At 38.5% G+C, this 27,448-nt stretch overlaps 3 protein-coding genes across 5 annotated transcripts in view; 1 reads left to right on the top strand and 2 right to left on the bottom strand.

Moving 5' to 3' along the window:
• Positions 1–459: 459 nt before the first annotated feature.
• LOC113020864 (parvalbumin alpha-like) lies at positions 460–2,950 on the bottom strand. Its single transcript, XM_026165132.2, has 5 exons — positions 2,699–2,950; positions 1,830–1,898; positions 1,427–1,559; positions 1,000–1,109; positions 460–754 (listed from the first exon to the last, which is right to left on the bottom strand). Exons 2-5 carry the CDS (start codon positions 1,888–1,890, stop codon positions 729–731), a joined length of 330 nt encoding a protein of 109 aa, XP_026020917.1. The 5' UTR covers positions 1,891–1,898; positions 2,699–2,950; the 3' UTR covers positions 460–728.
• A 3,617-nt stretch (positions 2,951–6,567) lies between these two features.
• Positions 6,568–10,234, bottom strand: pvalb5 (parvalbumin 5). Its single transcript, XM_080300333.1, has 6 exons — positions 10,056–10,234; positions 9,255–9,417; positions 8,612–8,688; positions 7,561–7,693; positions 7,116–7,225; positions 6,568–6,857 (listed from the first exon to the last, which is right to left on the bottom strand). The coding sequence occupies exons 3-6, from the start codon at positions 8,670–8,672 to the stop codon at positions 6,835–6,837; spliced, it is 327 nt and encodes a 108-aa protein (XP_080156459.1). The 5' UTR covers positions 8,673–8,688; positions 9,255–9,417; positions 10,056–10,234; the 3' UTR covers positions 6,568–6,834.
• Positions 10,235–10,305: 71 nt separating this feature from the next.
• lmtk2 (lemur tyrosine kinase 2) overlaps positions 10,306–27,448 on the top strand; it is a 32,063-nt gene continuing 14,920 nt past the window's right edge. The window contains exons 1-6 of one of the 3 annotated variants that reach the window (XM_080300331.1): positions 10,306–10,886; positions 20,684–20,817; positions 21,033–21,186; positions 24,155–24,231; positions 24,990–25,105; positions 25,346–25,433. In XM_080300331.1, coding sequence (XP_080156457.1) covers positions 10,784–10,886; positions 20,684–20,817; positions 21,033–21,186; positions 24,155–24,231; positions 24,990–25,105; positions 25,346–25,433 — 672 coding nt within the window. In that variant the 5' untranslated portion in view covers positions 10,306–10,783. Of the gene's footprint in view, positions 10,887–20,335; positions 20,818–21,032; positions 21,187–24,154; positions 24,232–24,989; positions 25,106–25,345; positions 25,434–27,448 lie in introns of those variants that run through there. The other 2 variants (XM_026165128.2, XM_080300332.1) reach the window with 2 other exon arrangements.

Genomic DNA, 27,448 nt, shown 5'->3' with positions numbered 1-27,448 from the left:
GCAACTGTACAGTGGGTTCAGTGTGTTAAAAGTTCCTGCTGATGCAACAGTGACTGTTAATAGAACTCCTGTTGCCACAGCACATCATTTAATTGACTATGCAGCAGTTGGTGGAGGAGGAGACCTTGGAAGAGACAGCGTGGCAGCTATCCATTGCAAACCTCCCTAAGATCCCAGAAGCATGTGAGCAAAGCCCCATGGGCCCATTCCCACAGCATTTCCCAGTCCATGGCCAGAGTCCAGCCACACTCCACTATCTCATTAACCAATTATCCAAACAAGTGCTGGGCATGTTGTTTAGACCGTCACTCAACACCTCTGGAGTATTCAAACACCCTGGCAAATCAACAACTAATTTGAAACGGCCACTTCCTCAAACCATTGTGTTGGCATAGCTACGTCTGTGTGAATAGAGAGGGTTTTGGTTGACCATGCAAAAAACGACTGACCTGAACGAGATGACTTTACACCAAAAGAGTATTTATTCCTGGTTTTTCACTCTTCCTCAAAAAGTGCAGATGATGTTGTACAGTTTGCACAAGTCATTTTTTCAGAACATTTAACACATCTGAATAACAGTATCAGTAAAATATGTGCTCCATGTTGAGAAACAGTCCACAGGCAACTCATAAATAAGGTATAAAAAATATTCTTTCAGCTGATGATTAGTGAATCTTGCAAGGAGTTCACAGTTCCATGAAAAGAAATGGATCTTGGTCAATGGAAATTTATGCCTTTACAAGGGCAGCAAACTCTGTGAAAGTAGAATAGAACTGCCATTAGTATTGGGAACAAAGTGGATTCAGGTTAGTGGTATAGTTTAAACTGACAGGAGCCATTCTCTGACTAAGGGTATGTCAATGGATGTTAAAAAAATTAAGCTTGTTTCTAACATCTGATTCATGTAGGCTCTGCGGGTAACACTTCATATATATGATGTGTTCTGCTAAACTGAAAGATCTGTAGGAAAGTGCACCATGCTCCACAAAGAACCCTCACCATCAATTCCGATCTTGCCATCACCATCACTGTCACCAGCGGAGAGGAAAGCCTTGGTCTCCTTGTCAGTGAGTGCTCTGGCACTAGCAGAGAAGTTCTGCAGGAACAGCCTGGCGTGTGAACAATAAAAAGCAGCAGTTATTATTTATTATTTTCTTGTGAACCCTTTGGTTTTCTATGTTTTCATGTGTGAGATTTTAAGACTTAAATTGATGTGTCAACCAAATGATCCATAAGAAAGTCATCAACAGCTTCTTTTTGGGGGCTTCCTTAGCAATAGTTACTATATTATTTGGCTTGTAGACTAAAGCCCAAGTCTATAAATAAATGACACAAATCACACTGATAAGATCGTGAATACTCTGGACCACTTAGGCTTGCAAGTATGAGATGCCAGCATTAAGTGTGAACTGCTGGAATTACTTACTTCAGCTCATCCTCCTCAATGAAGCCGCTGTTGTCCTGGTCAATGATTTTGAAGGCGTTCTTCACATCATCGGCAGTTTTTGCAGCCAGGCCGCTGGCCTTGAAGAACTTCTTGTAGTCGAAGGAGTCAGCAGCTAGAACACACATTTTAACTCAATTAGCGCCCAGCAAGTCTGCGCAAGCACAAGTCAGGACTTCATTGTTGATGCAATACGATAACTGTGACTGTTTATACGACACAATGTGAAACTGAGACTTTACTGCTTTCTGACTGAAGCCAAGTTGCATCACTTGTTGGTGTTTTGAATCAAATAGCAGTAAAATGTTCAACAAAGTTACATGAATAATGAAAAACTAGAACAGCTTGTTCACTGTCTGATGAAATATTGATAATGAATGCTCACCTGCGCAGCCATCCAGAGCTGCTTTCACTTCAGCATCATTGAGGACACCAGCAAAGGCCATTTTTTAATCTTAGAGAGGGAAAAAAGACAAGATAACTGGATTAGTATGGTCATTATAAGTCCTATGCAGTGGTCATACTATTGGATTATAGATCATTTTTCAATTCTCCAACTTAACTGGACAATTTGACCTATTTTGTTTTGACTACATTACAGTGAACCTAACTATATGATGTGAGTAATCATAAATAAAACACAGGAAGGGTCAAATCAGACATTAGTGGTCAAAAGCTTAAACAAGGATTAATCCACAATAAAGCAAAGCCCCCTTTTACTTTATGTTGGTCACGAATCAACTCTTTTCCTTAATCCAAAGTCTACCATGCAGCTCTACCCGTCCCGATTAATATAAACAACTACTCTTAAGAGCTGCTCTTCGCCTCCGGATGTTTAATCACAACACGGCACTGACTGTGTATCCCAAAGCGTTTTGCTGCTATGGCACGAAATAGATGATGCTTCCACCGAGAGACCAAATCACGGCAACATGAATCACTGACACAAATAAACAAAGCACCAGTGACGTCAAGCGCGCCAATAACCCTAGGTGTGTTATCATAGCATTTCTTTTATCCCGTTAAAAGAGATAATGTAAATAACAATATTCATCCACAAACGGCGCTCTTCTGAAATCTTTTGGCCTCCTTTGCGCGCTAATTGAATTATCCTGTGGTCCATGAAGTTGTTGGCTATGTTTGTTCCAATTCTCTCTATAGTTTATAGTCCACGTGGATCTCCTTGTCTGAATCCCCTTTTCCCCCTTCCAGTGTAGAAGTCGGTGTGGCGTTCGTCCGCATCCCCGCACTCACCTTTGCGCTGAGTTGAGGCGAGTGAAAACCTAGGCGGACTCGAGTGAATGCCACGAATCCCCTTTCCCTCTCTCTTATATATCCTTGAGCAACACCATTTACAGACCTTTGAGTCCCAGTATCAGGTACCAAGATCCATGGGTTTCGAAAAAATGTGTCTAGTAGTCCAGACCTATTTTTAGGTGAACAAATGAGGATGCTACCATGTGTGAGTGAGGCCTATAGCTAGACATGTGTAACTCGAGCATGCCCGCTGCTACCCGACTTCACTGGTCATGTTGCACCTATATGATTTATTGCCAGCATGCTGATTTTGATTCAGAACGTTTCCTCTACGAGCATAAATTAAAGGAACTGATACATGTGAGGGTGCAGGTCATCCTTATTTTGATTTGTGAGAACCATGTAAAGGAACACCAGCCAATTCAACTTCCTACTTTAAACAGGATAACCTTTATTAACGTCACTATAAGCCTTCACTATGAAGAGAAGACCACTGGAAAGGACTGCCTTTTAAAACACCTTTATTTTTGATTTCTATGTCAATATGATCACAGAGCCATTTTCTCCTATGCCTTTTAGACTTCTGATAGTGTTTATTTCTACCGTGTTTTCTCTGGCATCATATACTCCAATCACATGCTATATAAACCCACAGTGAGTCCATACAGTCCATTAACAGAGCTGTTTTATGATAAATCTTTCCAGCAATATTTAATACTCGTGGTTGTGGAGTGGCTGTGGCTCTTGGGCGACTTATAACTAGATTTACACAAATTCCAGGTTATTTTACATAAATGCAATCTTTTTTCCTTATATTATTAAGAGTTTCTTATTTATTGGTGTCAGGCTTTCTATTCTTGCCTCTGAAGTTGCAACACCAGGCAAGATGGTCTCAGATGATAGACATGTGCAGCTTCTGCCTATATGCTGTCCTGTAACATTAACTAGCTATACCTAGTGTATAAGCTACAGCACAGTATACACAAGGTCCATCTGAACTCTTCACGAAGTGTTGAGTTTCAAACTAAACCACCACCTTATCAGGGTTGAGACTTTGAGGCCTATTTTTTTACATGCTGTATGATTGCAAGCATGACAGTTTTCCATGCTATCCTCAGTAGTCACACCAGCATGTGTCTGTGAATAACATCCTTATAAAGCTTAAACCAAAGACTGCTGATCTCAGTCTGGTAGTTCTGTGTAGTCAGTCTTTCTTTTCTTTTCTTTCTGTCTGGTCAAACTGAACTCGTGCTAGTGAGTCTACAGCAGTGACTCAAAATGAGGATATTCTTAACTGTCAGAACCATGGTAGTGGTCTTTGGTTAGATCCCAGTTTTAGGCAAGCAGTTTTAAGTAAAAGCATTGGAAGAAGCAACTTTATCATAAATATTTCATGTTTAATGGAAATACTGGATATCAGTTTAATAAAGTAAAACAGTGGCTCTCTCAGAACCTGCATTATACACACTATTAGGCACACCTTGCTAATACTGGGTTGGACTGCAGAGATATTGGTCCATATTGATATGATAGCATTGCACAGCTGCTGCACATTTGTCTGTTTCACATCCATGATGCAATTCTCTTCATTCACCTTTTTGGATTTTCTCTAAATCTCAATGGGGATGCGGTGACCATTTGAGTAGAGTGAAATCATTGTCATGTTAAAGGAGCCAGTTTCAGATGACAGCAACAGTACTGGCAAGCAGGCTGTGGTGTTTCAACTGATCCTCAGAAAATATCCCCCACAGATTTACACCACCACAACCACTGCTACAAGGAAGGATGGATTCATGTTTTCGTGGCTAATGCCAAATTCTGACAGTATACCATCTAAATGTTACGACACAACTCATCAGACTAGGCAACCTTTTTCCAAACTTCTGTTGTCCAGTTTTGGTAAGCCTGTGTGAATTGTAGCCTCAGTTTCCTGTTTTAGGTGACAGGAGCGGCTCCTCTGTGGTCTTCTGCTTCATCTGCTTCAAGGTTTATGTTCAGAAATGCTCTTCTGCATACTCTGCTGTAGGTTTTTCTGTTGCCTCGCTATCAACTTAAAGCAGTTTGGTCATTTTCCTCTGAAGTCTGACATCAATAAAGCATTTTTACCCAGAGAAGCGCTGCTCACTGGATATTTTTTAGGTCCATGCTCTGTAAAGTCTAGAGATTGTTGCATGGTAAAGTAGATCAGCAGTAGAATTGTTATTTTTAAATATTTTTTTCATTTTCATTTTGGTTTGACTTTTTATTTTTAATTCTGTTTAGTCTAACTTACTGCCCAGATTTGTTTCCCCTTTGAGTTGTTTTTTATTTGAAGATTTTTTTGTTTTTGTTTAGTTTTTTTTATTAGTTTCAATGTTAGTTCTAGATAGTTTCATATTTTTAGTTGATCTTAGTTAGTTTTCCAAGTTCACAAAATAACTTAGAATGATTAATTTTCAACCTATGGCAGTTTCAAAAGTTTTGCCTTTTATTTTTCTCAACTAGTTCCCCTCTTGCAAAACACTTAGCCCTATACTGTTTGGATCAAATAATATAACGGTGACAAATTCACCCTCTCAAGCAGCAGGTAGCTGGTTTGATTCCAACCAGAGACACATAAACCTCTTTGGGATTGTGACAGGGTGTCCGGCATCAAACTGCAAACTCAAACATGCAGAGCGACCCTTTGTGATGAGGGAGACAGCAGAATAAGAACCCTAAATTTCATATATTTCATTTCAATTTTAACCTGAAATTTGGTTACTTTTCTCAAAGTGATCCAAAATATATAAAAATAAAAATGTTTAAAATTGTATGTTGTTCATGGAACATGGGGAAGCTCTAAACAGTATAAATGTGTATAAGGTGCACAAAAGGATGAGAGATGGTGCCCGGTCACAGGATGTGAACTAGAGGAGTGGGGTTTCTGAGCGTTAGTACTATCAGCTTACAGCACGAAGGTTCCTGGTTGAAATCCTGTCTGCAAAGTTTGCATGTTTGACCAACTCCATTGCAATTGGGAGGGGCTGTCTCCTACAGTTCAAATTACTTTGAGCAGTCAGTAAGGCCAGAAAAGTGCTATTTGAATCCAAATACATTGTGTAACTGCCCCTTGTTGGTTGTGCTTCAAGTATCCAGAATGTAAGAAAATAATGAAAATAATTATTCATTATTTTCATTATTCTCATAATCACATTAGAATGCAGCAAACTGAGATTAAAACACAGATCAGAAGAGGGTTGGAGAGTCATAAGATTATAAAGTCATAAAGAGCAAATCCTCCACACACAACATTTCCTTCCACTGCTTTAAATGCACAGGCTAGTTTGCAATACGCAAGTTTTGTGCTCTAAGTGATAATTAATATTGAACTAATGTTGATTAGTAATTGTAAGATATATATATATATATATATATATATATATATATATATATATATATATATATATATATATATATATATATATATATATATATCATATTATAAATCCCAAGAGTTCAGATATTTTGCCATTTTCACTTTTAATAAAGCATAAAACATAATAAAGCAGTGCTACATCTTCTTGACTGAGGTAAAATGCAACATGATATTTTGTGAAAATAGATGTTTTTTTTCTTCTTCTTCTCCCTGACCTCTGAAATATTACCAATTTAGTATTATTTATTAAAGCATTAACATAACAGCAGAATGCAATTCATACATTCTAAATAGATTGTTGTAGATAATTATTATGAAGCAATTTTTGACTCAGTTCTAAACCTGACCTGAGCTATGTGAAGTCATTGAATATGAATGAATAGTATGTAATGCTTAATGCATCTATTTGTATCTATTTAAGTTTACATGTATATATATATATATATATAAAAGACAAGCAAAGAGTAAGTTTACTTCTTTAATTGTTCACATTTATTGATTCAAGGTACCTGATTGATTAAACACAAACATGTTTAACATCCAACTTTGGTCATCTGTCTACTAAACATCTTATACACGTTGCATCACATGAACAGGGAGAGCAGCAGGCAGGTACAGATTTTGTGAGGTTTTTGGTCTTTGCATGAAACAATCCAGAAAGTCAAGATCTCCATTGCAAATCCATTATTCAGAACAAGGGTAGACAGCCTCGGTCGTATGTGTATGTAGTTTCTCTTTACTTCAGGAGATCACAGAACTCTGTGTGGGGGAAAAACAGAGACAGCCAAAAGTTGAATTGTGGTTGTCATGCAGCATTACAGTTAAGCAAGATGACTCAACAAACAAGAAATCTTTTGTTTTCTTTTTTTTTTAACTTGTTGGAGAGCAGAAGTTTATTTGCATCAGTTTTTTTTAAAGACTAGAATTTCAGCACTAAGTGGTGGACAGCTCCTCAGCACAAATTGCTCTGATTTCACATCTGCTAACAGCTCTTCTAGATGTTTTACAAACACTCACCTTCTATTCCAATCTTGCCATCACCGTCTTTATCCCCAGATGCCATCAGAGCTTTGGTTTCAGCCACAGTCAGCTCTCTGGCCCCCGGAGAGAAATTCTGAAGAAATAGTCTGAAGGGTAGACATAAAAAAAAAAAAACATAGAAGCAGTAAGTTCAGACTGTATCTCTGCTGATGCCTTTTCTTCACCTCTAAGCCTTTTTCAGTTGTCCCTGTCCTCCTCACTCACTCAATTCATGTATCAGTCAATTCATGCAAAGCGGAAAGGCTGCTCCATTCATACAGTGACCTCTGCCTGAGGCCCATCATGAGGGACAGTTACGACAAACTGCAGATGTAACACACATGCACAAACAAACACACACACTCCATCTGTACCACCATGTGCTCCTGCTCAAGTCTTTCAGCCACACACACACGTACACACACATGCACTCCATCCTTACTTGAGCTCCTCCTCTTCGATGTATCCACTCTTGTCTTGGTCCAGGACTGTAAACACTTTTCTCCTGTCTGCTTCAGATAAGCCAGTCAGTCCAACTTGTTCAAAGAATGACTTGAAGTTGAATGTGCCTGGAGCTACGTTGGACCACGTACACACACACAGACACACACACCAAACACACATAGTTGAGAGAGGAAGAGAAACAGACACATGGGAATAAGAGGTCAATCACACAATGACAAGAAAGAAAGAAAGAACGACGGGAGACTGAATAGACATGTCGCATTAACTCATTCGCTCAGATGACTTTCATTCTTCAACCAATGACATTTACCAATATACACCCTGTGGCACATCACCGTCTTATACCATTACAGGCTATGTCATTATGCCATTAAAGCAGGCAAAGCACAATGAATATGGCCCATAGGTCTAATGCAAATGTTAAAAGCCTTTTATTTACAGTCATAGTGGAATTCTTCTGGTACAAGCTACCTTCAAATAATTTCAAAGGACTTTTCTGAAAAAGACTTGCACACACTGCAGTGGAGTTTAAAACTTCTGATTAATAAAACAAAAATCTTCTTAATGCTATTTTGCCTAAAACATTACTAACAGGCGGGTTTGGTTGAATTAAGGGTATGAAAGCACTGACATTTGATTTTCATCAGATCAGTCGAGCTTTGTCTGCCTCGTCATGAGGACATAATTTCTAGAGATAAATATTTAAGTAATTTTGGATGTGAGGACTTTACAGCTTGTGTGATTTGGTGTTCTATGTGTTAATGCTCAACACAACCACTTTGGAAACTACTCTCCTGCCACATGGCTGCCTGGTTACCTGCAGGTACCCTGTCCCCACTGTGAAAATCACATGATAGAGATATGCCCTGTGGGAGTGGGTTTAATAAGCACCTCTGTGTGTGCTGTGTATATGTGAATGGACCTATATTCCCTTGCTGTAAAGTACGTGTTCTTATGTTCACAATTAGATGCTTGCAAAGTGTGTATTTTTCTTGGATGTAAGTTTTAGTGTGCGCTGTCTGACTCACCTTGACAAGCCTGGACTGCAGCCTGTATGTCCTCGTTGCTCAACATCCCTGCAAATGCCATGGTCTTCTGTGGCTGCCTGAGGGATACACATACACATGCATGGAAGAAATGCAAAGTGACACTAAATTGAACTGCTGAGGGCGTTTTCTGCCGCCAGATAGCTGCAACTGTCAAAGAAAAGCAGGACTTGTGGATAGGTTAAGCATTATCATCACCTACGTGGGCATTTTTCTGATCAGCACAGTCAAAAAGAGAGCTGAGTGGGACCTTTTATCAGCAGGGCAGGGCTGTACCATTTTAACAATAAAGTAAAATTATTATAGCTATAAACAGCATAAGCTCCACAGTAGGAAAAATGTTCATTGTGTGGTATCATTTTAGCATCGTATGTGAATTGGATTATGGTTTTCTAATGTTAAACACATTCATTTTTCCACAAAGGAAGTTGCAGGTAACTGAAAAGGTAATCACAAATAGGTCCGAACATTTTATTTTTTTTGTCTTCCTACATTTAAACATTTATATCCCCCCTCTCTTAAAGCTAGAGGACTAAAGATTCACAAAACAGTGACACACAGCTATCAGCGCACAAAGAATTTGCAGAAAAACTGCACTTGAATTTGCAGAAAAAGTGGTACTCACCGTGCTTCGGGTGAGGTTTGGAGATCTCCGTTGCTCTTGCTTTGTGCTTGTAAGCCACCAACACTCTCTTACAGCTTCGTGATCCTGAGTGCAAGAAGCAACCTGACGTATCTGTCCTCAAACCAAGGGAGATTTCCTTCACGCCACCGACTGCCTCCTCCCCCTTCATCAGTTAATCAGAGCAGATAATTTTCCCATTCATACTGTTTTGTGAACTTGCATCCATGACCAAAGCACAGTAAGAACATATTCACATCCCAACACATCTGATCCTCATAAACATGCATTTTTCTGCAATTTATCTATTTTACTACCACAGTTGCTATGTTGGTGCTGTAGTATTGTAGTACATTTGTAGGGAAATTAATAAGGATTATACAATCAGGTACACTCAAGTGAAAATGGTAGTTGTCCTTGATTTTATTACACCTATGTGGCAAGTTTTAAAACATGCAATGAAGTCAGTCTTAACAGAGCATGTGATTTTTATGCGTTCTTGAGCACAACATGCTGAATTTAAAAAAATGAATTAAAATACAGGCGAGATTGTATTACAAATAATTTCATACCAGTATTCCAAGTAATACGCAAAATAACATATATAACCCATCCTATGGATTACATAGGAATTACAGGTTTACAGCAATATCTACATGCATTTAGTCTTGATGCCGTTTTGGGGACAGATTTTTTTTAGGCTATTTCTATGTTTGGTTTTCCATGTAAATCTAACAACGAGCCATATTTATATGAAATTCATACTCACAATAAAACAAAAACAACGAATAAAACCACACATACCCATAATAAAGGTCCTAAAGGTAGCATCACTCGTCAAATACATTCATAAATTTTTGTAGTTTATAACTTGCCGTAAACACAGATATAAACATTTTATATAGAGAGGTCTTCTTTCATAACCACTTTTACGTGCCTCACATGGTTGGCGACTGACTGAATGCAGAAAGCTTTCTTCAGCTTTGATACAAATCACTGGATTTAACTGACTGAGAATAAAGCTCGAACCCGATTGGCTGTGGGAGTTCAACGCGACGGAATTGTCCCTTGTAATTGGTTTAGGCTGCTGTCAATTCCTTGAAGTTTCACGGCCCACTTTCAGTGACGTCACGGTGTACAGGAACATGGCGCTTTGGAGGAGAGGTTCTTCATGATAGTCAGGGGCTATAACGATTGAAATTCCCATTGTTGTGTTCATTTAGACAACACTAAAGTACAGACACTAAATATGAGAGGCCGCGAAAGGTGACCGCCCCCTCTGTCTCCATGGATACCCGACCACTGCGTGTGGTAGCGGCGTTTGCTGTCGTCAGCTGAAACTCTTAGCATCGATAGCTAAAGCTAGTTAGCTGGCGAATAGCCAGACGCAAAAACAGACAAAATGTGCTCGTTTATGTAGCCTAGACTAACGCGAAGCTGCTATTCAATGTTTAAAACACTTAAGCCTTTTTTTAAAATCAGCCATTTATTTGATTTCACGTAGCTAACATTTTGTTAGCTAAGCTATAAGGATGGAGAACCGCCGTGTATATGTTTTGTTGCTGAGCTTTGGGATTTTTCTATCGGCTTTGGGACTGTCTGAAGGCGCCCCTCTTCAGTATGGTCAGAAATCAGGTAAGGCAACCGATTCACAGGTAAAGTGTGTTGTGTTTGTCCACATGAGAGGATGTTTTGCTGAAATTAGTAGCTGGTGCTAATACGAAGCTAAAAGCTAACAACACACTAGCTTGAACTGTATTTCCGGTTATCCAGACAGGAGTGTTTTCAATGGACGGGTTGTCATACTTGTTTGTTTGGTTGATCACAGAGTTATCAGAATATCGGTTCTGGTCTTTCCGTAGTTTGTTTAATAATGATGAATAACTGCAGGTCATTGTCACGACTCGGCCAAATGGCACAGTGATCAACACAGACGTTTCCTTTAACTATTCTCGGAAAAACACTAATTTATTGCTGCAGGTTTATTTCTGATTAATATTTAACAGCAGAAACCAGTGATGTGTGTGTTGTTGCTTCCTGGTACATAGATGTTAACCTTTTACTGGGATTGGTCTAGGTGTTGATGTAAACAAGTTTAAGGCACAACAAGGTGGATGGTGGCCTACCCGCATGGAAATAATGTTTCTGGTTCTAACGTGAACCTTGATTAAGATAAGATAAGATAAGATAACCTTTATTAGTCCCACACGTGGGAAATTAGTTTTGTCACAGCAGGAAGTGGAGAGTGCAAAAGTTATGAGGCAAAAATTAGAATACAATAAGAATAAATACAGTACACAACTGTACAGAATAGAATAAAATAAAATACTATATACAGTAGAATAAAATAAAATAAATATACAATAAGATAAAAATAGAATACAAATACAAATACTAACTTGCTTCGATGACTACAGTGTAATATTTCACCCAAATAAAGAGTCCTGTTATGGTTGGGGCCTCATGAATTGTATGTGTTCTTTGAAGAAAAGTTGCTATCTTATTAAAAAATTAAGAACACTTAATGTAGTAATTAAGAGAGTCTCCTGTTCAGGACACAGCTGTAAAAACGGAAGAAAACTGTGTTATTAGGTTACTAATGTGACTATTTCATATTTGCACAGTCACAAATCACCAAAGAAATACAAATGTGAAACAATCATCTTCTTAAATAATCAGTTGAGATGGAATATTCAAGATTCCATAATACTTTGAGCAGTCATTAAACGTTACAGTGCTATGAAAAAAATATTTGCCCCCTTCCTGATTTGTTTTTTCTTTTTGCATATTTTTCACACTTAAATGTTTCAGGTCACCAAATAAAATAACTGAAATAAATAGAAAATATTTTGCAATTGTTAAATTTGGTTTTTCATTTATTAAGGGAAAAGTTTACCTAACCTACAAGGAGCTATGTGAAAAACTAATTGTCCCCCAAACCTTATAACTGGCTGTGTCACTTTTGGCAGCAGAAAATTAAATAACTGGCAATGAGTTTTTAGCATTGTTGTGGAAATTTGGCCCACTCTTTGCTAAATTGTTTTAATTCAGCTACATTAGAAGGTCTTTGAGCATGAACAGCCTGTTTAAGGTCATGCAAATGGCTCTCAATCAGTTTTAAATCTGGACTTTAAATAGGTTACTCCAAAACCATCACCACCTCCTTTTTTTTTCTTGAACTATTCAGAGGTGGACTTGCTGATGTGTTTGAGGTCTTTGTCCCGTCTAAAGTGTGCTTGAGCTTCAGGGCACATATTGTAGGCCAAATTCATGCTTGCATCAATCACAGCAAGCTGCCCTGAAACAGCAAACCAGCCCTAGACCATCACACTACAACCACCATGTTTGAGTCTTAGTATAATGTTTTTTTTATGAAATGCTGTGTTTGATTTACACCAGATGTTACAGGATGCAAAATTTTCAAAAACATCACCTTCTTTTTGGCAAATGTGAAATAATCTTTTGTTTTATTTTTGGTCAGCAATGGTTTTTGCCTCAGAACTCTTTCATGCATGCCATTTGTGCCCATTCTCTTTCTTATTGTTGAATCATGAACTCAAACCTTAGCTGAGCCAAGTGAAGCCTGCACTTTTTTAGATGTTGTTCTAGGTTTTTTTGTAACCTACTGGATGAGTTGTTGATGCGCTCTTGCACTAATTTTGGTAGGCTGGACACTCATCAAAAGGTTCACCACCATTCCAAGTTTTCCATTTGTGGATAATGGCTCTCACCATAGTTCACTGGAGTCCAAAACATTAGAAATGGCTTTCTAACCCTTCCTGATAAATGTCAGTGTTTTGTGTCTCATCTGTTGTTGAGCTTCTTTAGATCTTTGCTTGATGTGTTACATTTTGAGATCTTTTAACCTACTTCATGTTGTTAGACAGGTTTTGTTTAAGTGATTTCATTCAACAGGTCTGGCAGTAATCAGGCCTGGGTGTGGCTAATGAAATTGAACATGGCTATCTGAAGAAAAAAATGTGGTTAGTCACAGATATGGTTTTTTTTTTTCTTTCACATAGGGCCAAGTAAACCTGGATAGTTTTATTGCCTTAATAACAAAAAAAAATCATAATTTAAAAACTGTATTTTGAATTATCTAAGGTCATCTTTGTCTAAAATTAAAATTTGATCTGACACATGTTAATGTGAGAAATGCACCCCCCCCCCCCCCCCCCAAAAAAAAAAAAAAAGAAAAAAAAGAAAATAGAAATCAGCAGTAGCTGTAATACTTTTGCCACAAAGCTACGAGAAGCTTCTTCAACTGAAGAAGCTTCTCGGATGAGAGGTGAAACGTCTTCAAGCAACTTAAAGAAGTCCAGACGCTTTTCTTTGCAAGCTCCTTTGACAACATGTTTCCTAGCACATTACCAACACTCGCTGGTAATGTGTAACTATAACAGATTCCAGTCTTATCACTACAAGTTAATGATTAGCAACAGCGTTGTTTGCTTAATCATAACGAATAGTACAGGAAAGTACAGTGTAAGATGAAATATAGTCCATATTTTTATTATTTTATTACACAGCAACCTGTCCTTTGGTCCATTTTCCTAGTCTACTTATATCTGTGTGTACACATGATATAATAATTCTTGATTATTTGATTGTTCAAAGTTTTGACTTTAAGTTTCTGATTGTTAATGAGATTGTTCTTATGAATATGACTTGGGCTTGCCAATCTGCAAGGGATATTCCGTTTACACATGACAAACAGGGGTAAAAATAGGTTGTTAAGCTTTAACCAAAATGTCAATGTTTAAATTGTAGGGCATAGCCAGGTGATATTTGTTTGATTAGTCTACAAGTCATTAACCTTTCACTACTCTGCTCAGTGACTACCACTACAGACTGTTGGACTGTTGGAGATGCTTGTAATAAGCAAGTTTATCCTTTAGCAGTTGTTTATTTTCTAAATGGTGGAAATCAAATTTAGTTTTGTCCCTAACCAGACAGAGATAAGTATTAGCCTATTTTAGGTGCCTCTGTTTTTTCGTTTGATTCATGATATTCTCAGACTGAAGAACCTTAAACTAACCCAAAGCTTTTAGCCACAGTGCCATTTGCCATTTTGTGTGTAACTAAAAGTAGACATCCACTGTTGTGCACACCGGTCGGTGGGTGAAATCTGTAAAAAATGGGTCAACTCCTCCTCTCCCTGAATGCCTGCTGAAATATGCAGTTTAACTGAAATAGGAGGTGGCAGCTCCCTGCTGTATTGGTCCCAAAAACCAGTTGAGTCATTTGGTGGGGCCTGCCAAGTCATAATATGAACCTATGACTCAAATAAAGCCTAATGGAGGAGAACTGATCCCATGTAGCGCTGCCGTGACCCAGCTCCTGTTTTTTTGTATCTGGCTGCTGCTGTAGCCTCTCTGGGAGCCCTGCACTGCCTGGAACCCTGTTGTTTTGCTGAACCAGGTAGTGGGTATGTGTCAAAAAGCTGCCCGCAATTACAGCTGAATGTTTTTCACAGGATTGGTGTGAGCTTTGGAGTTATTAAAGCCATTTGTTCCAATGATTTATCCCACTACTCATTTTAATTGCTGTAATTTAAATAGAAAGGGGCATTGGCTGAAAAATAGCCAGATGTGACATAATTTAGTGCCGACTGAAACAGGGCTGTTAAGTCCAAGCTTATCATTAGCTTGGTTTTGCTTTAAAGTTGTTAGAGGTCATTGCTGGTCTAGAGAATATTATAAAACCCTTAAGAACTGGATTGCCTCATTTTTAGATCCAGATTAGTATAGTAATGGCTTGCTGTGTGGTTTGAGAAAAGTAAATATAGGGCAAAGCTACTTTGATTTCCCTCTGAAACATATTTGCTTTGGCATTGTGGAAAACCCCAGTAAGAAAACACTCTGTCTCAGTACAAGATTCTCATCTGGGGGGCAGTACGGATGACTGGTTTGAAGGCTGACACAGTAACAGCACAAAAATGCATTTGGTGGATTCATATAATTTTTAGGGATGTTGGCCTAAACCATGCAGTGATGTGCATCTGTTCACCTTTTTAAAACCATGCCTTTTTAGCACGGAGTCCTCAGCCAGAATTGTCTGGGTCAGGTTTTTGCCTTTACTTGCCTTGTTAATGAGTCATTTGCTTTTCACATAAGAATATCAATCTTGACATTGCTATTGCATAAATGGACTTAAAGGCTTATAGTTTTATATAATATGAATCATTTATCTCTGGCATTACCTATAGAGTTTGCTTACAGGTTTGAGTTGCATGTGTTTATAAGGAAATATTATGTTTAATTCTTGTTTTATTCACTTAACATTTTTGATTGTTAAAAAGTTTCAGTCTGGTTGGACGTTCAAGACTTAACAATCCCTCTTCATTGTTCTGTTGATGGTGATGATAATTGCAAGGTAAAGAACCCTTACATTTAACAGCTGTGAGTACACATGCCATTTATAGCTACATTCACTGGTCCAATACACTACAGAGCTATTTAATCTTTAATTTCTCCTCTCATCAATATTTTACTGGATACAGTTTCTCTGTTGCAGTCTTAAGCACAGAGGTTTGTGGAAGTAATCCTTTAGAAAGAGCACTTCATAATGGTGGTCTTGCTGTTGTTGCTAATTTATTTGCATCATAATATATCATCAGCTATCATTGACTTACAAAGATCTTCGTGATATCTATCACTGGCGATTCAAATTGTAACTGTGCACAGTTCTCAGTGAAAGAGGCCACAGAATTCAGTTTACCTGCACCAGTTTTGGGGTTGTAGTTCAGTATTTTCTGCCCAGCAGGGAAAACATTAGGCATTCAGACATTAGTGAAAAGAAGCAGAGTGCATGAAGGACTTTCATTATGATCATAAGTAAAGAGAACAGATTAAGCCATCTTTTCTATTTCTGTCAGTGACTGCTTGGTGTTCTGTGGCCGACACTAAATGAATCTCAATCATGGCTGACACTCTGTATCATATCTAATATTCCTCAGGGAGTTGGAGGGATTGCTGCTCCATCTTCTCTACTCTCTGACAACCTATGCTGTGTGGATATACCCCCCCTCCCCCGTCTCAGATTAGAACTTACTAAATAGTTAGACCACTGTACAGCCTCATGTGCCAAGCTCTTGCCTTAAGTTTATTTCAACAAAATAATTTGTTACCTGCCACTGTTTTGCCTGAAATTGCAAACCTGTCAACCTAGAAATGATATGGCACCCACATTTGTTTTTCTGATTTTTTTTTCAAGAGAGTTATGTGCAAACTAAATACTCATACAGTCAGAGAAACAGGAACAAACCTTTCTCTTGGTAAATAAATATAATCTCAAATGATGAGTGTGATAGGTGTTAGTGGTTCAAATCATCATTCTGTTGATTACCCTTGGTGTTTCATTGAGGAAGAACACCAGAATTTAATTCACAGTTATATTTATTTTCAATTTCTTGTGTCATACTGCCTAAGCATAAAATTGATGTGTCAAAAACGGCTAACAATTACAACAGTTTCCATGCTGACGGAGCAAGGGCAGATCACAATTTCATGTTTGTGAAATCCTCTGACATTCTAAACATGCACATGAACTGTGACACCTGTTCAACTTAATTTCCTCCCAAAATTGGGCCCATGTTTACAGTTCAAATTTTAAAACGGAATGCAGTGTTAAATGTTGAACCTGAAAATGTGCTGGATTGGATGTTGGATTTCTCATTTGACTTATATTTGTTTTTACTGTGGTAACTGACCTATAGTGAAGTCAGATAGCACCCAAAGTCTTTCACTATGGTGCTATGCTGTTTAAATGTCTGTAGGGGTGGGTGATATAGCCAGATGAACCTTTTGTAACTAGAGATGGCACGATACCACTTTTTTATGTCCGATACCGATACCGATATCATAAATTTGGATATCTGCCGATACCGATATGAATCCGATATAGTGTTTTTTAGTCAACAAAACTGTTTTTTAAATATCTTGCTGCATTTTGTATAAGTTCATACTCAAGTTTAAAACAACAACTACACTAAAGCTATTCTGTTATACCTGTATGCAAAAAAAAAAAAATATTTCATAGTTCAGCAATACTGATCAATCTAATAAACTTGAACCTACACCATCCTCCCTATTCTGGTATTTTAAAGAGTACTTAGCATAAATATTAAGCAACCTAACTAATAGGGTTCCAACTCCCAGCAACAACAAAAATAAATAAATAAAAAATAGGGAACCACCCCTCACGCTCCATGCTTAATCGACGTAATCAACCTTAATTTGATGCAGTGTGGAAAAAAAATGCACAGAAATCAATTATTTTTCAAGAAATATTAAATAGATTCAACATCTTTCTTCAACAAAATTGCAGACTGCACAGATGGTACCTTCCCAAAGGAAAAAGTACTATAGCTTACTAGGGTATTTATATTAGACTTAATAGTCACTATATACAGTAATTGACTTCTATTCATTTTACATCAAATTAAAACTTTGGGTGTCAGATAATTATTTATTAAAAGCTAGACATTTTAAATGAGAATAAGAAAGAAAAGTATGTCTTTGTGCCCCCTTTTCCCTGTTAATGCCCTATCGGCCCCCCTGGCTAAACTTTGCTAGATCCGCCCCTGCACAGTTACCAGCCGTCAGCTACGTAGAAAAAGATCCTCGAGTAGAAAGTAATATTAAATACATTCTAACAACAGCTGATCAAGCTTAAACGTGCTGCTGTTGTTCAGCCGCTGGTTTCCTCTTTCTGGTGCAAAGTGGGCCAAAAACAAACAAGAGACACTGACTCGCACAGAAAAGCCGATCAGCTGATCATTAAGCAGTTTCATGATTGAAGTAGCAGCAAGAAGAGGCAGTCGCTTGTTAAGCTTAACGCAGGAATGCTTTACAAACATTCAGAGATGGACTTACACACTTGCTTTACTTCTCTCGGGATAACTTTGTCGGAGATGAAATGCCCGGTTGCTAGCGAAGCTCCAAATGCTATCCAGACCACCGACAGGTCCCGCATGCCACAGCCGCTCTATCACGTGATGCATACTGCTAACGTTCTGAGGTGAGTTATGGCGTGTTGCAAGTTTTGTGAGGTGCTTTCGTGATATTTAATGGATCGGATTACATTTTTTATTTTTCTCCGATATCCGATCCAGTAATTTAGGTCAGTATCGGACCGATACGTAATATCGGATCGGTCCATCTCTATTTGTAACCTGTGATGTAGCGTATACTTAGGGTACAGATTGTTAATGTCACAACATTCCATATATGCAGAATCTGCAAATATCCATTATGCATGTTTCCAGCACCTTTTTGAATCTCTGTTATAGAAAATTGAGAGAGTTCTGAAAGCAGTGTACCTACTAATTATTTTTTACTATGTAGATAAGCTAGCTAAAGTCTGATTTTTCATTTATTCCAAATCGGTTCAGGTGTGTGTTGCAATCATACTCACATGTTGGTGTGAAAGCCTGAGACACCTAGATGTGAGTTTGTCATCTGGATGTATTAGTCACCCAATTTCATCTGTCAGAAATTTTGTAGCCAGAAGGAGACTCAGTAAGTGTATACTGTCCTTCTAGCAGACACAATGTACCTGACAAGCCGCAACCAGTGGGACGCTGAATAAACATTGACGGGAGGCTAGGAAGAAGTGTCTCGCACAAATTCCCACTGCTCTCAACTCTCACGGGCCACATTGAGGTAGATTGTAGGTGGCTGTGATTACGTTCAAGTTATAAAAATAAATGCATTAGACTTTGGTGAATTTGTTACCTCATAATGAAACAAATTGATTCAGCAAGTCCTTTCTGTGTGAACTGAAAGTTGTCATCCATAAAAGATGATTCAAGCTGCAAGTGAGAGAGATTGACTTTAACGTCTTCTGACTGTTCACTGGCATTGGCAGTAAGACAAGAAATGCAATGACCAGTAGTCATACCATTCAAAGGAACAGTTAGAAATGAGCAGTGACATGTCGGAAATAAGGTGGGTATGAGTCACGCACACCCTAACAAAAGAATGCGCTTTTGGCAGAAATGCAGTGAACATACAGGTGTTCTTGAAATACAAAGAGTATAGGTGGTGTTATGTTGTCTAGCAGCATGTCCAACCTTACAAACAGCAATGAGAATTGGTTGGTTGGAAAAATATAGGTGATAGGTGGTTGGCGAGAAACACCTAATACATAATTATGAATGGTAAATAGCAATACATGGTGTGTCTTTTTTGTAGTGCTGAGGTACGGTTGTACACAGGCACCGATTGAGTTCCCATCAGTTTCTCTAGCCTGTTGTTAAGGCTAAACCAGGGCAAATATCAAAGTTATTTTGGTCAGCTTTGTCTTTTTTTTTTAAAACATGTATATGCACAGACATTGGAAATCCAACTTACAGACCGGTGAAACCAGTGTACTTTTATTGTCAGGCCCAACCCTGGATTTGTACAAGGAAGGGCATCTGGCTTGAAAAGGACATCAACTTTGCGAAATCAGACATGCAGGTCATCAGATTTCCAGATCAGTCAGGGCCCGGGTTAACTACAGCTTATTAGATTTTAAATTAAAGGAACATAGCTTTTCATTCAAGTAGTTTTCCATATTCTTTATTCATAATTCGCTTGAATATACTTAAACAAATTTAGACTTGCTGAAAGGTGGAATAATCTCATTACAACAAAACAGAATCAGTCTCAATAATCTGTTTATCTTGATGTTTCTTTTTTATTAATCTGTGGAAGCTAAAATTGTAATTGCAGTTAAAATTTGATAATGCACAGCCCTGCACATACATGCCGTATATAGTGCCCTCCGTCATCCTTTTGTCTCCTGTAGTATCAGCTTGTACAATTTGGTTAACTAAATCTGAGGCTCATGTGGTTTGGCATTAGTATAGCGAGTGAGCTGCAGCTGAGCAGCACAGTGGGTGGGTTGTGAGGATGCTGTCAGCCCTGACACTTGAACTGCTGGGCCAGCAGCATCCTCACTTGAGCAGATCTACACCCGCTGTCACGACTGCTGCACTATCAGCTGGTGATTGGCCAGCAGACACCCCCACAACTGCTTCTCTGAATACCTGATAAGGGATAGAGGTCATCTGAGAAGTCACACTTATTGCCACAACATTTTGGGAGAAGTGGTGAATCACTCATTAATGTATGCCATGCACAATGGTACAGATTGTTTTTTCTTCTCACTGCAGTGGAGTTGCAAGAGAAAGACAGTAATGATATGAAGAGGTTGTAGTGTAGTGCACTGTGCAGTTTATTTTTGTTGTCAAGCTCTAATGTACCTTTGTGGGTGGCTTTAGAAGTACTGGTACACTTCTCATGTGTTGTACTGCTGTCAAACACACTTATGCTAACCTAACACAGCTGTCATGTTTCTTCTTTATTCCCTTCTAATTTATTTTTGAATTCCAGAGATAGATGTGAATGATTCAGCACATTTTCTTTCTGTTTTTGTCATTTCAGGTGAAGGCACAGGGGACACTTTGTCTGTCTCTATCTACCTGTCCCTGGTGGTGTCTTTGATGGTGATTGTGTCCTTGGTGGTGGTGCTAGTGAACTGTGTGACCTGCTGCAAGGAAAGGGAGATCAACTTCAAGGTGAGAGTTTTGGCAGGCAGGTAGCCAGACACAAGTGAGTTTCATTTCCTTCATGCAGACTTGACTTGATGAAAACACAGTGGGTGAATGTATAATGTAATGGGCTGTGTGTAAATTTAGTCTAAAAGAGAGTCAGCGTTTTTTGTTTGGGTTTTTTTTTTTTGTTGTCATGCCGTCAACAAATTTATACATGGCATATGTTTGTGTGGACGTAGGAGTTTGAAGATCACTTTGATGATGAGATCGACTTCACTCCGCCAGCAGAGGACACCCCTTCTATGCAGTCCCCAGCTGAGGTCTATACCCTTGCTGTGTCTCCTGTGCCCCTGCCTGGCCCGCCACACCTCCAACCTCCTGCCCGCATCACAGGTCTGATACATACACATTCACAGAATCATGTTGTATAAATAAACTTGGCACAAACACTAAGGAAATGTGTGTATCTTCCATGATTTCTTTGTTGTAACAGTGCTTTTAGGCAATAAGTCTTATAGTGTTGGAAAGCCTGGTTATTTCCCTTAAATAGTGCCACAAGGAAAATGCATTTGTGGGTTGAGCAGCAGAGTTGAGTTTATGGGTTGCGCCCATGAGAAGCTTACAAAATCTTTTCTCCCAGTGCCAGACTGTTTGTTCTGCTATTGATGGTTTGGTTTGGTTTGGTTTAGTTTAATTTACTGGACTGGATGATTGAAGTCTGAAGAAACAAGACAGTTTGCAATTTAACTCATTCACTGCCATTGACGTCTATAGCCGTCAATGGCAGTGAATGAGTCAATGGGTTTAACTCATTCACTGCCAATGGCTAGCAGTGAATGAGTTAATAATTTATTTGTCTAATAAACGGGGGCCTCAGTAGCTTGTGGGTGAATGATGCACAGCCACAACAGCAGTACTCAACTCTGCTGCTCAACCCACAAATGCATTTTATTTACAAATTTTACACCATTTAAGCAGAAATAAACAGGCCTTCCAACGGTAGTTAAAACAAAGAAATGATCAAACACAAATTTCCTTACTTTTGTGTGCTTAGCTTATGTCATGAAATACGGTTGTCCATTAAAATATGTTTGTTTGCACTTTGTAGTAAAAAAATGTTCTATTAACACCAGAGGTGGTGGAAATCCACCTGTAGACTGTTTGGTCCCCACCATTAAATAAATATTGAGGGTAGAAATATTAGTACCCCAAAACGTTCTCTGTGGAAAAAACTAAACAAAAATGGGATTTCTTTGGCAAATGTGATCACTGTGTCACAACAGTTCACATAAATTTGAGAACAGTACAGGGATGGAAGGGTGTATCTTAAAAAAGTTGTCACATTTTTTATTGAAAATGTCATACCTAGTACCCATAAACAGTGACTATGAAATACTTGTTCAGGGCTCTAGACTAACTTTTTTGCCATGGGCGTACCGGTACGCCTAACTTTAAAAAGTTAGGCGTACCGGCACAAAAGTTAGGCGCACACACATTTTATAATAATTTATATAATATAATGTGTTTTTCTGGGTACACTGTGCTTTTTCAGCATTCAAAGATTGATGACACCGTGTCAGAGCACTGGCTATGAATTTCAGAAGGATCAGGCCTTAACTTAACGAAAAGTTAGCAATAGTTCTTTTCCTAGTACAGCTACATCCACTTCTGTTGTGCCTAGGCTGCTCACTAGGGCTGGGTATCATCACTGATTTCTATAATCCATTTGATTCCGGTTTTCAAAGTCCCGATTCGATTCAACTTAGCCTCAGACAGTCAGAAATATTATAATTCTGATCATTTATCAGTACTGACTTCATCAGAATTGTGAACATCACAGCAGATGCCTTTGTGTGAAAGTAACTGAGAATAAAACACAGAAAAACATGAAGGAGATTTTCCTGGTCTGGCTTTTTATAGCAGATAACCTTAAAAATATTCTACAATGTTCTGCATATAAAGTTAAAATTTCTTCAGTATTGAATAACAGAAAAATAGGCTTTCTTGTCCGAGGTCATTTAAGTGAAAAAAGAAAAAGAAAAGAAGACAGCAGCCACAGCGCTGTAAACAACGGTAGACTGGTGGGTAATAAGCGAATGAATAGTACAGAAAACAGAGATTTGAGACGGGAAACTGTTCTTGAAGTACAGAGAGAGAGAGAGAGCGAGCTAGCTGTGCATGAAGTGTGATTTTAATAGTCGTGGAAGCAAAACAGCAAAATTCATGACGACATTGATCAAATGTGAAGCGCAGTTTGCTGCTTCTTTTGCTGCTGGCTCGGTGAATTTTGGTTGGAGAGAGACAAAACCTGCAGCTCAGAATCAGCGCAAAAAGACGTAAACACAGCGTGGACCCGACTCATCAGAATCGCTAAGCTCCGACAGCGTGTCCGTCTACGGGCCGTCGGGCGAGAAAGCCGAGAAAGACAAAGCTGATTCTGATGCGTCGAGTCCGTTCTGTGTTTACGTCTTTGTGTGGAGTCCGTGTACCTGCTCTCATCTGCTTTTTGGTTGTTGTTGAAATGGTTTTGTGAGCTTTAATCTGAGAATCTGGCATTTCTGGAAAAACACAGTTATATTTAAAAGTCAATTCAGGATTTAATGAATTGATATCGCTTTATTCAAGCTACTCACCTCCCACTTCCACCTGCACTTTCAACTGGACCACGGCCAATCAGAGAGGTCCCGCCCCTTAATATCTCTGATTGGTTTAGTCCACGATAGGGGCATAATGTCTGTCTGTTGTTGACCACAGGGAAGGTTGCAGATTTTTTTTTTTTATTGTTACACGAACAGTTGGTTGCACAGGTGCAACCAAATTTTTATTTATTTTTTTAGTCGCACCACTGAAAAATTTGGTCGCATTTGCGACCAAATTGGTTGCACTCTAGAGCCCTGTTGTTCATATCCACACACGATATGTTAAACTAGTTAGTAACTTAATGTAAAGAAGTTGATGTACTTTCTGTTTAGGTGTAGTTAGCTACACATGCTGCATACAGTGCTTAGTGCTAGTCATTAGACAGTTTTTTTTTTTTTAAATTTTTGTTATTTTAATGCAGTTTTATTGTTGTTGTAATTTCAATGTGTTTGTCTGAAACAGGTTTCTCTTGTAAATGAGACATTGAGCCTTAATGGGACTACCTGTATAAATAAAGGTTAAGTTAAAAAATTAAATATTTCAGATAGTTTGTTAAGAAGACCATCTCTGACTCAACTATGTGACAACACAATTTCTCAATTTAATTTCACTGTAGTGTTTTCTATTTTGAAGTTGTTGTTTTATTAAGTGGTTCAGATGTAACTTGTGATGCGTCGGTTGGGGCAGTCTTAATAACAGTGATGGGTATTTGGTGTCACAGAGGGATCAACAGGCTTCCAGGTCGTGCGCCACAGTCTGAGCTACATCCAAGAGATCGGCAACGGCTGGTTTGGCCAGGTAAGATAGTTTTTCTTTAATTATCTTCTTCACAAAATTGCATCCACACAAAAGACAAAGAGCTAAATACTCATCTGAAAAATTCATTTAACAAGATGGCAAGCTGTCACTTGTGATTTAATCATTGAATCACAAGTGACAATCATTAATCAATATCGCTACAACCAGTGACTACAGTGGCTTGCAAAAGTATTCGGCCCCCTTGAACTTTTCCACATTTTGTCACATTACAGCCACAAACATGCATCAATTTTATTGGAATTCCACGTGAAAGACCAACACAAAGTGCTGTACACGTGAGAAGTGGAATGAAAATCATACATGATTCCAAACATTTTTTACAAATAAATAACTGCAAAGTCGGGTGTGCGTAATTATTCAGCCCCCTGAGTCAATACTTTGTAGAACCACCTTTTGCTGCAATTACAGCTGCCAGTCTTTTAGGGTTTGTCTCTACCAGCTTTGCACATCTAGAGACTGAAATTCTTGCCCATTCTTCTTTGCAAAACAGCTCCAGCTCAGTCAGATTAGATTGCGAATACTTTTGCAAGCCACTGTAGTATATTGTGTCAAGTAATCCTTACCTCTCAAGGAAAAAAATGACACCTTTTCCTCTGTTAATCAAATCTTTTTCTTTTTCTCTGCAGTTAGTGGTGCTCCTTGAAATCTTAGAAAAAAACATCTAGACTTGGGTGGTGGTGATGAATCTTTGTTTTCTTTTTGTTTAGCGTGACGTGTTCTTTCTGTTGTATTAACAGGTCCTGTTGAGTGATATCTACACAGACCCAGGGACAAGAGTGGTGGTCAAGGAGTTGAAAGCTAATGCAAGTGCCAAGGAGCAGAATGACTTCCTGCAGCAAGGGGATCCATACAGGTAAAAACTGATGTTTCTCTCTTTGAGAGCACCCCATTTGCAGAGAGCTGTTATTGTTTTTCAGAAGGCTATGGTTAGGGTCATCAACTTATCAAAGACTGTTTTGTTTACTGCACCCGGAGCATCTTTCCTCTTACTTATTGCATTAGTAATTGCAATGTATAGTTTGCTTATTTTAAACTTTTTTGGTAACCTGATGGTCATCAAATCAAAGACCTGTTATGTCAATTTGGTTTTCAGAGTTTTGCAGCACCCAAACATACTCCACTGCCTTGGACAGTGTGTTGAGGCAATTCCCTTCCTACTGGTTTTTGAATACTGTGAAATGGTAAGTAACTATATGCTTTTTAAAATACACCAGTACAGGTATTATGTCAATAATACCATATGTACATGGGAATTAAATTAGGCTGTTGTCAATCTACCATCTACAGTCCTTGTCCAAGAATTTTCAGTGATTGTGAAGTGGCTGTGCTTATGGTGTTTTAGCCACCACTCACCTAGAAATTTGTATTCATTGAGGAAATTGAGGAGTTTGAGAATTAGCTCATACACAGGTATTTAAAAGATAGTACTCAAAAACTGTTTATCAACTTGTGATATGTGAGAGATGCTCAAATTTCGCAAGAAACTGGTTCTTAGCAACTACTAAATATAGTAGTGAGACTACCCGGTCTAGGTGTGTCTTTAGTCACCAGACCTACTCTGGAGTGATAAGACCAGATAGAGACACTATTATGAACTTGGCAAACTGAGCTTTTTTTCTGCGATATGACACATTGCACTTGTGATTTGGATAACTATATCAGGGATATTCCTGGCAACTAATTTCTTAGTTGCCTAACAGATTGTTCTAAAACTAAGAAACTCAGATATTAATGTAAATTTAATTTAATGGGCATTGTCAAAATCCATATTCTGCTTAAATGCATGGTACTTTGCGTTATGCACTATGAACCTGTGTTATACTCCAAACAGATAAGAAAGACGAAAAACACTTAAACTAACCGGCTCAAACTGGCTTCTTTCGATGTGTAGGAGCTCTACTCTGAGCCCCTCCTGAATGACTGAACTCCTTACAATATCGCTAAGGGAGAGCCCATCCACGTTTTGGAGAAAGCTGAGTTCCGCCGCTTGTATCTATGATCTCATTCTAGTAGTTTTAACATAAAGATCAGGCCTAGATTAACACATTTATAGTATTTCTCAACAACGATGGCAGATGACTGTATAACATTTAGGACACAATAATTTATTGGCATTGGAGATCAATTACAATTTGAACAAATGGCTTAAATGACTACTACGTCTGGTACCAACTAGTGACAACAGTGACTATTAGACGTGTAAGCGACTAGTCGCACACATCCCTAAACTACACATTTTATGGCTCATTAAAGTACCTTAATTACCTCGTCAGCATGCACTTTTTATGACGGTTGTAACTGCTGAAGGCCAGTGTATGGTGCTTTGTAAGGGTTTGTTTGCAGAGCTCTCTGCCTATACCAAAGAATTATGGGAATTCACCTGACACAGAGGGTATGGAGACACTATTTTGTGCACTCCTCCATCAAGTCAGTGGAGCATTACCTCTGGCTGATTGAATGCTGACTGGTTGGAAACATGTTAAACAGCAAAGAAGCACAGACAGTGGCTGCTGTGGATAGTTGTAATTAATTTATGTTACTACAATATAAAGACATTTGTTGTACACTTTGATCTCGGTTTCTTCTGCAGCCAGTAGTTTTGATTATGGTGCACTATTTTTTTTTCATGCTGCCCCCTAAAGTGGCAGCAGACATGAGGCAGACATTTGTCTACCTGCTCAGCATCAGCACTATACCAAGCAGGAGAGTTCATGCACTCATTACTTTACCAAATGATTATTGAAGATAATTTTTTTCTATGTTTTAAACTTAAGATAATATGTATATGTTGTTGAATAAGTTAAGTTGTTGCCAGTTTTCTTTTATAAATATGGTAAAGATAATGGTTTAAACCCAAAAAATAAAAATAATTACTTAAAAAGCCCAAACCATCCACTCAAAGCCAAGAAAATGAATGATCTAATCATAATGAAGTCACTCAGACTACATTATGGCAGCTGATTTATTCACTCTTCTCCTTTATTTATTCTGGATGGGTTGAGTTCTGACTGAGGGAAAGCTCTCTTCTCCTGCCTCCTCCTTCTCCGGCCCGAGTTACATAGTTACTCTAAGCTAGGGACCTCTCACATTCCCACCTCGCCCAGCAAAGCAACAGGCTCCATTTACGCTCCTCTGGTGTCAGATCCCCCAGTTGCTGTGTTTGTGCATTTTTATTGCTGGCACCTTGTGTGTGTGT

This window comes from Astatotilapia calliptera, chromosome 4, assembly GCF_964374335.1.
Source record: "Astatotilapia calliptera chromosome 4, fAstCal68.1, whole genome shotgun sequence".
NCBI classification, from domain to species: domain Eukaryota; kingdom Metazoa; phylum Chordata; class Actinopteri; order Cichliformes; family Cichlidae; genus Astatotilapia; species Astatotilapia calliptera.
The sequence above is the reverse complement of the archived record's forward strand: the minus strand, read 5'-3'. Positions and strand labels throughout refer to the sequence as shown.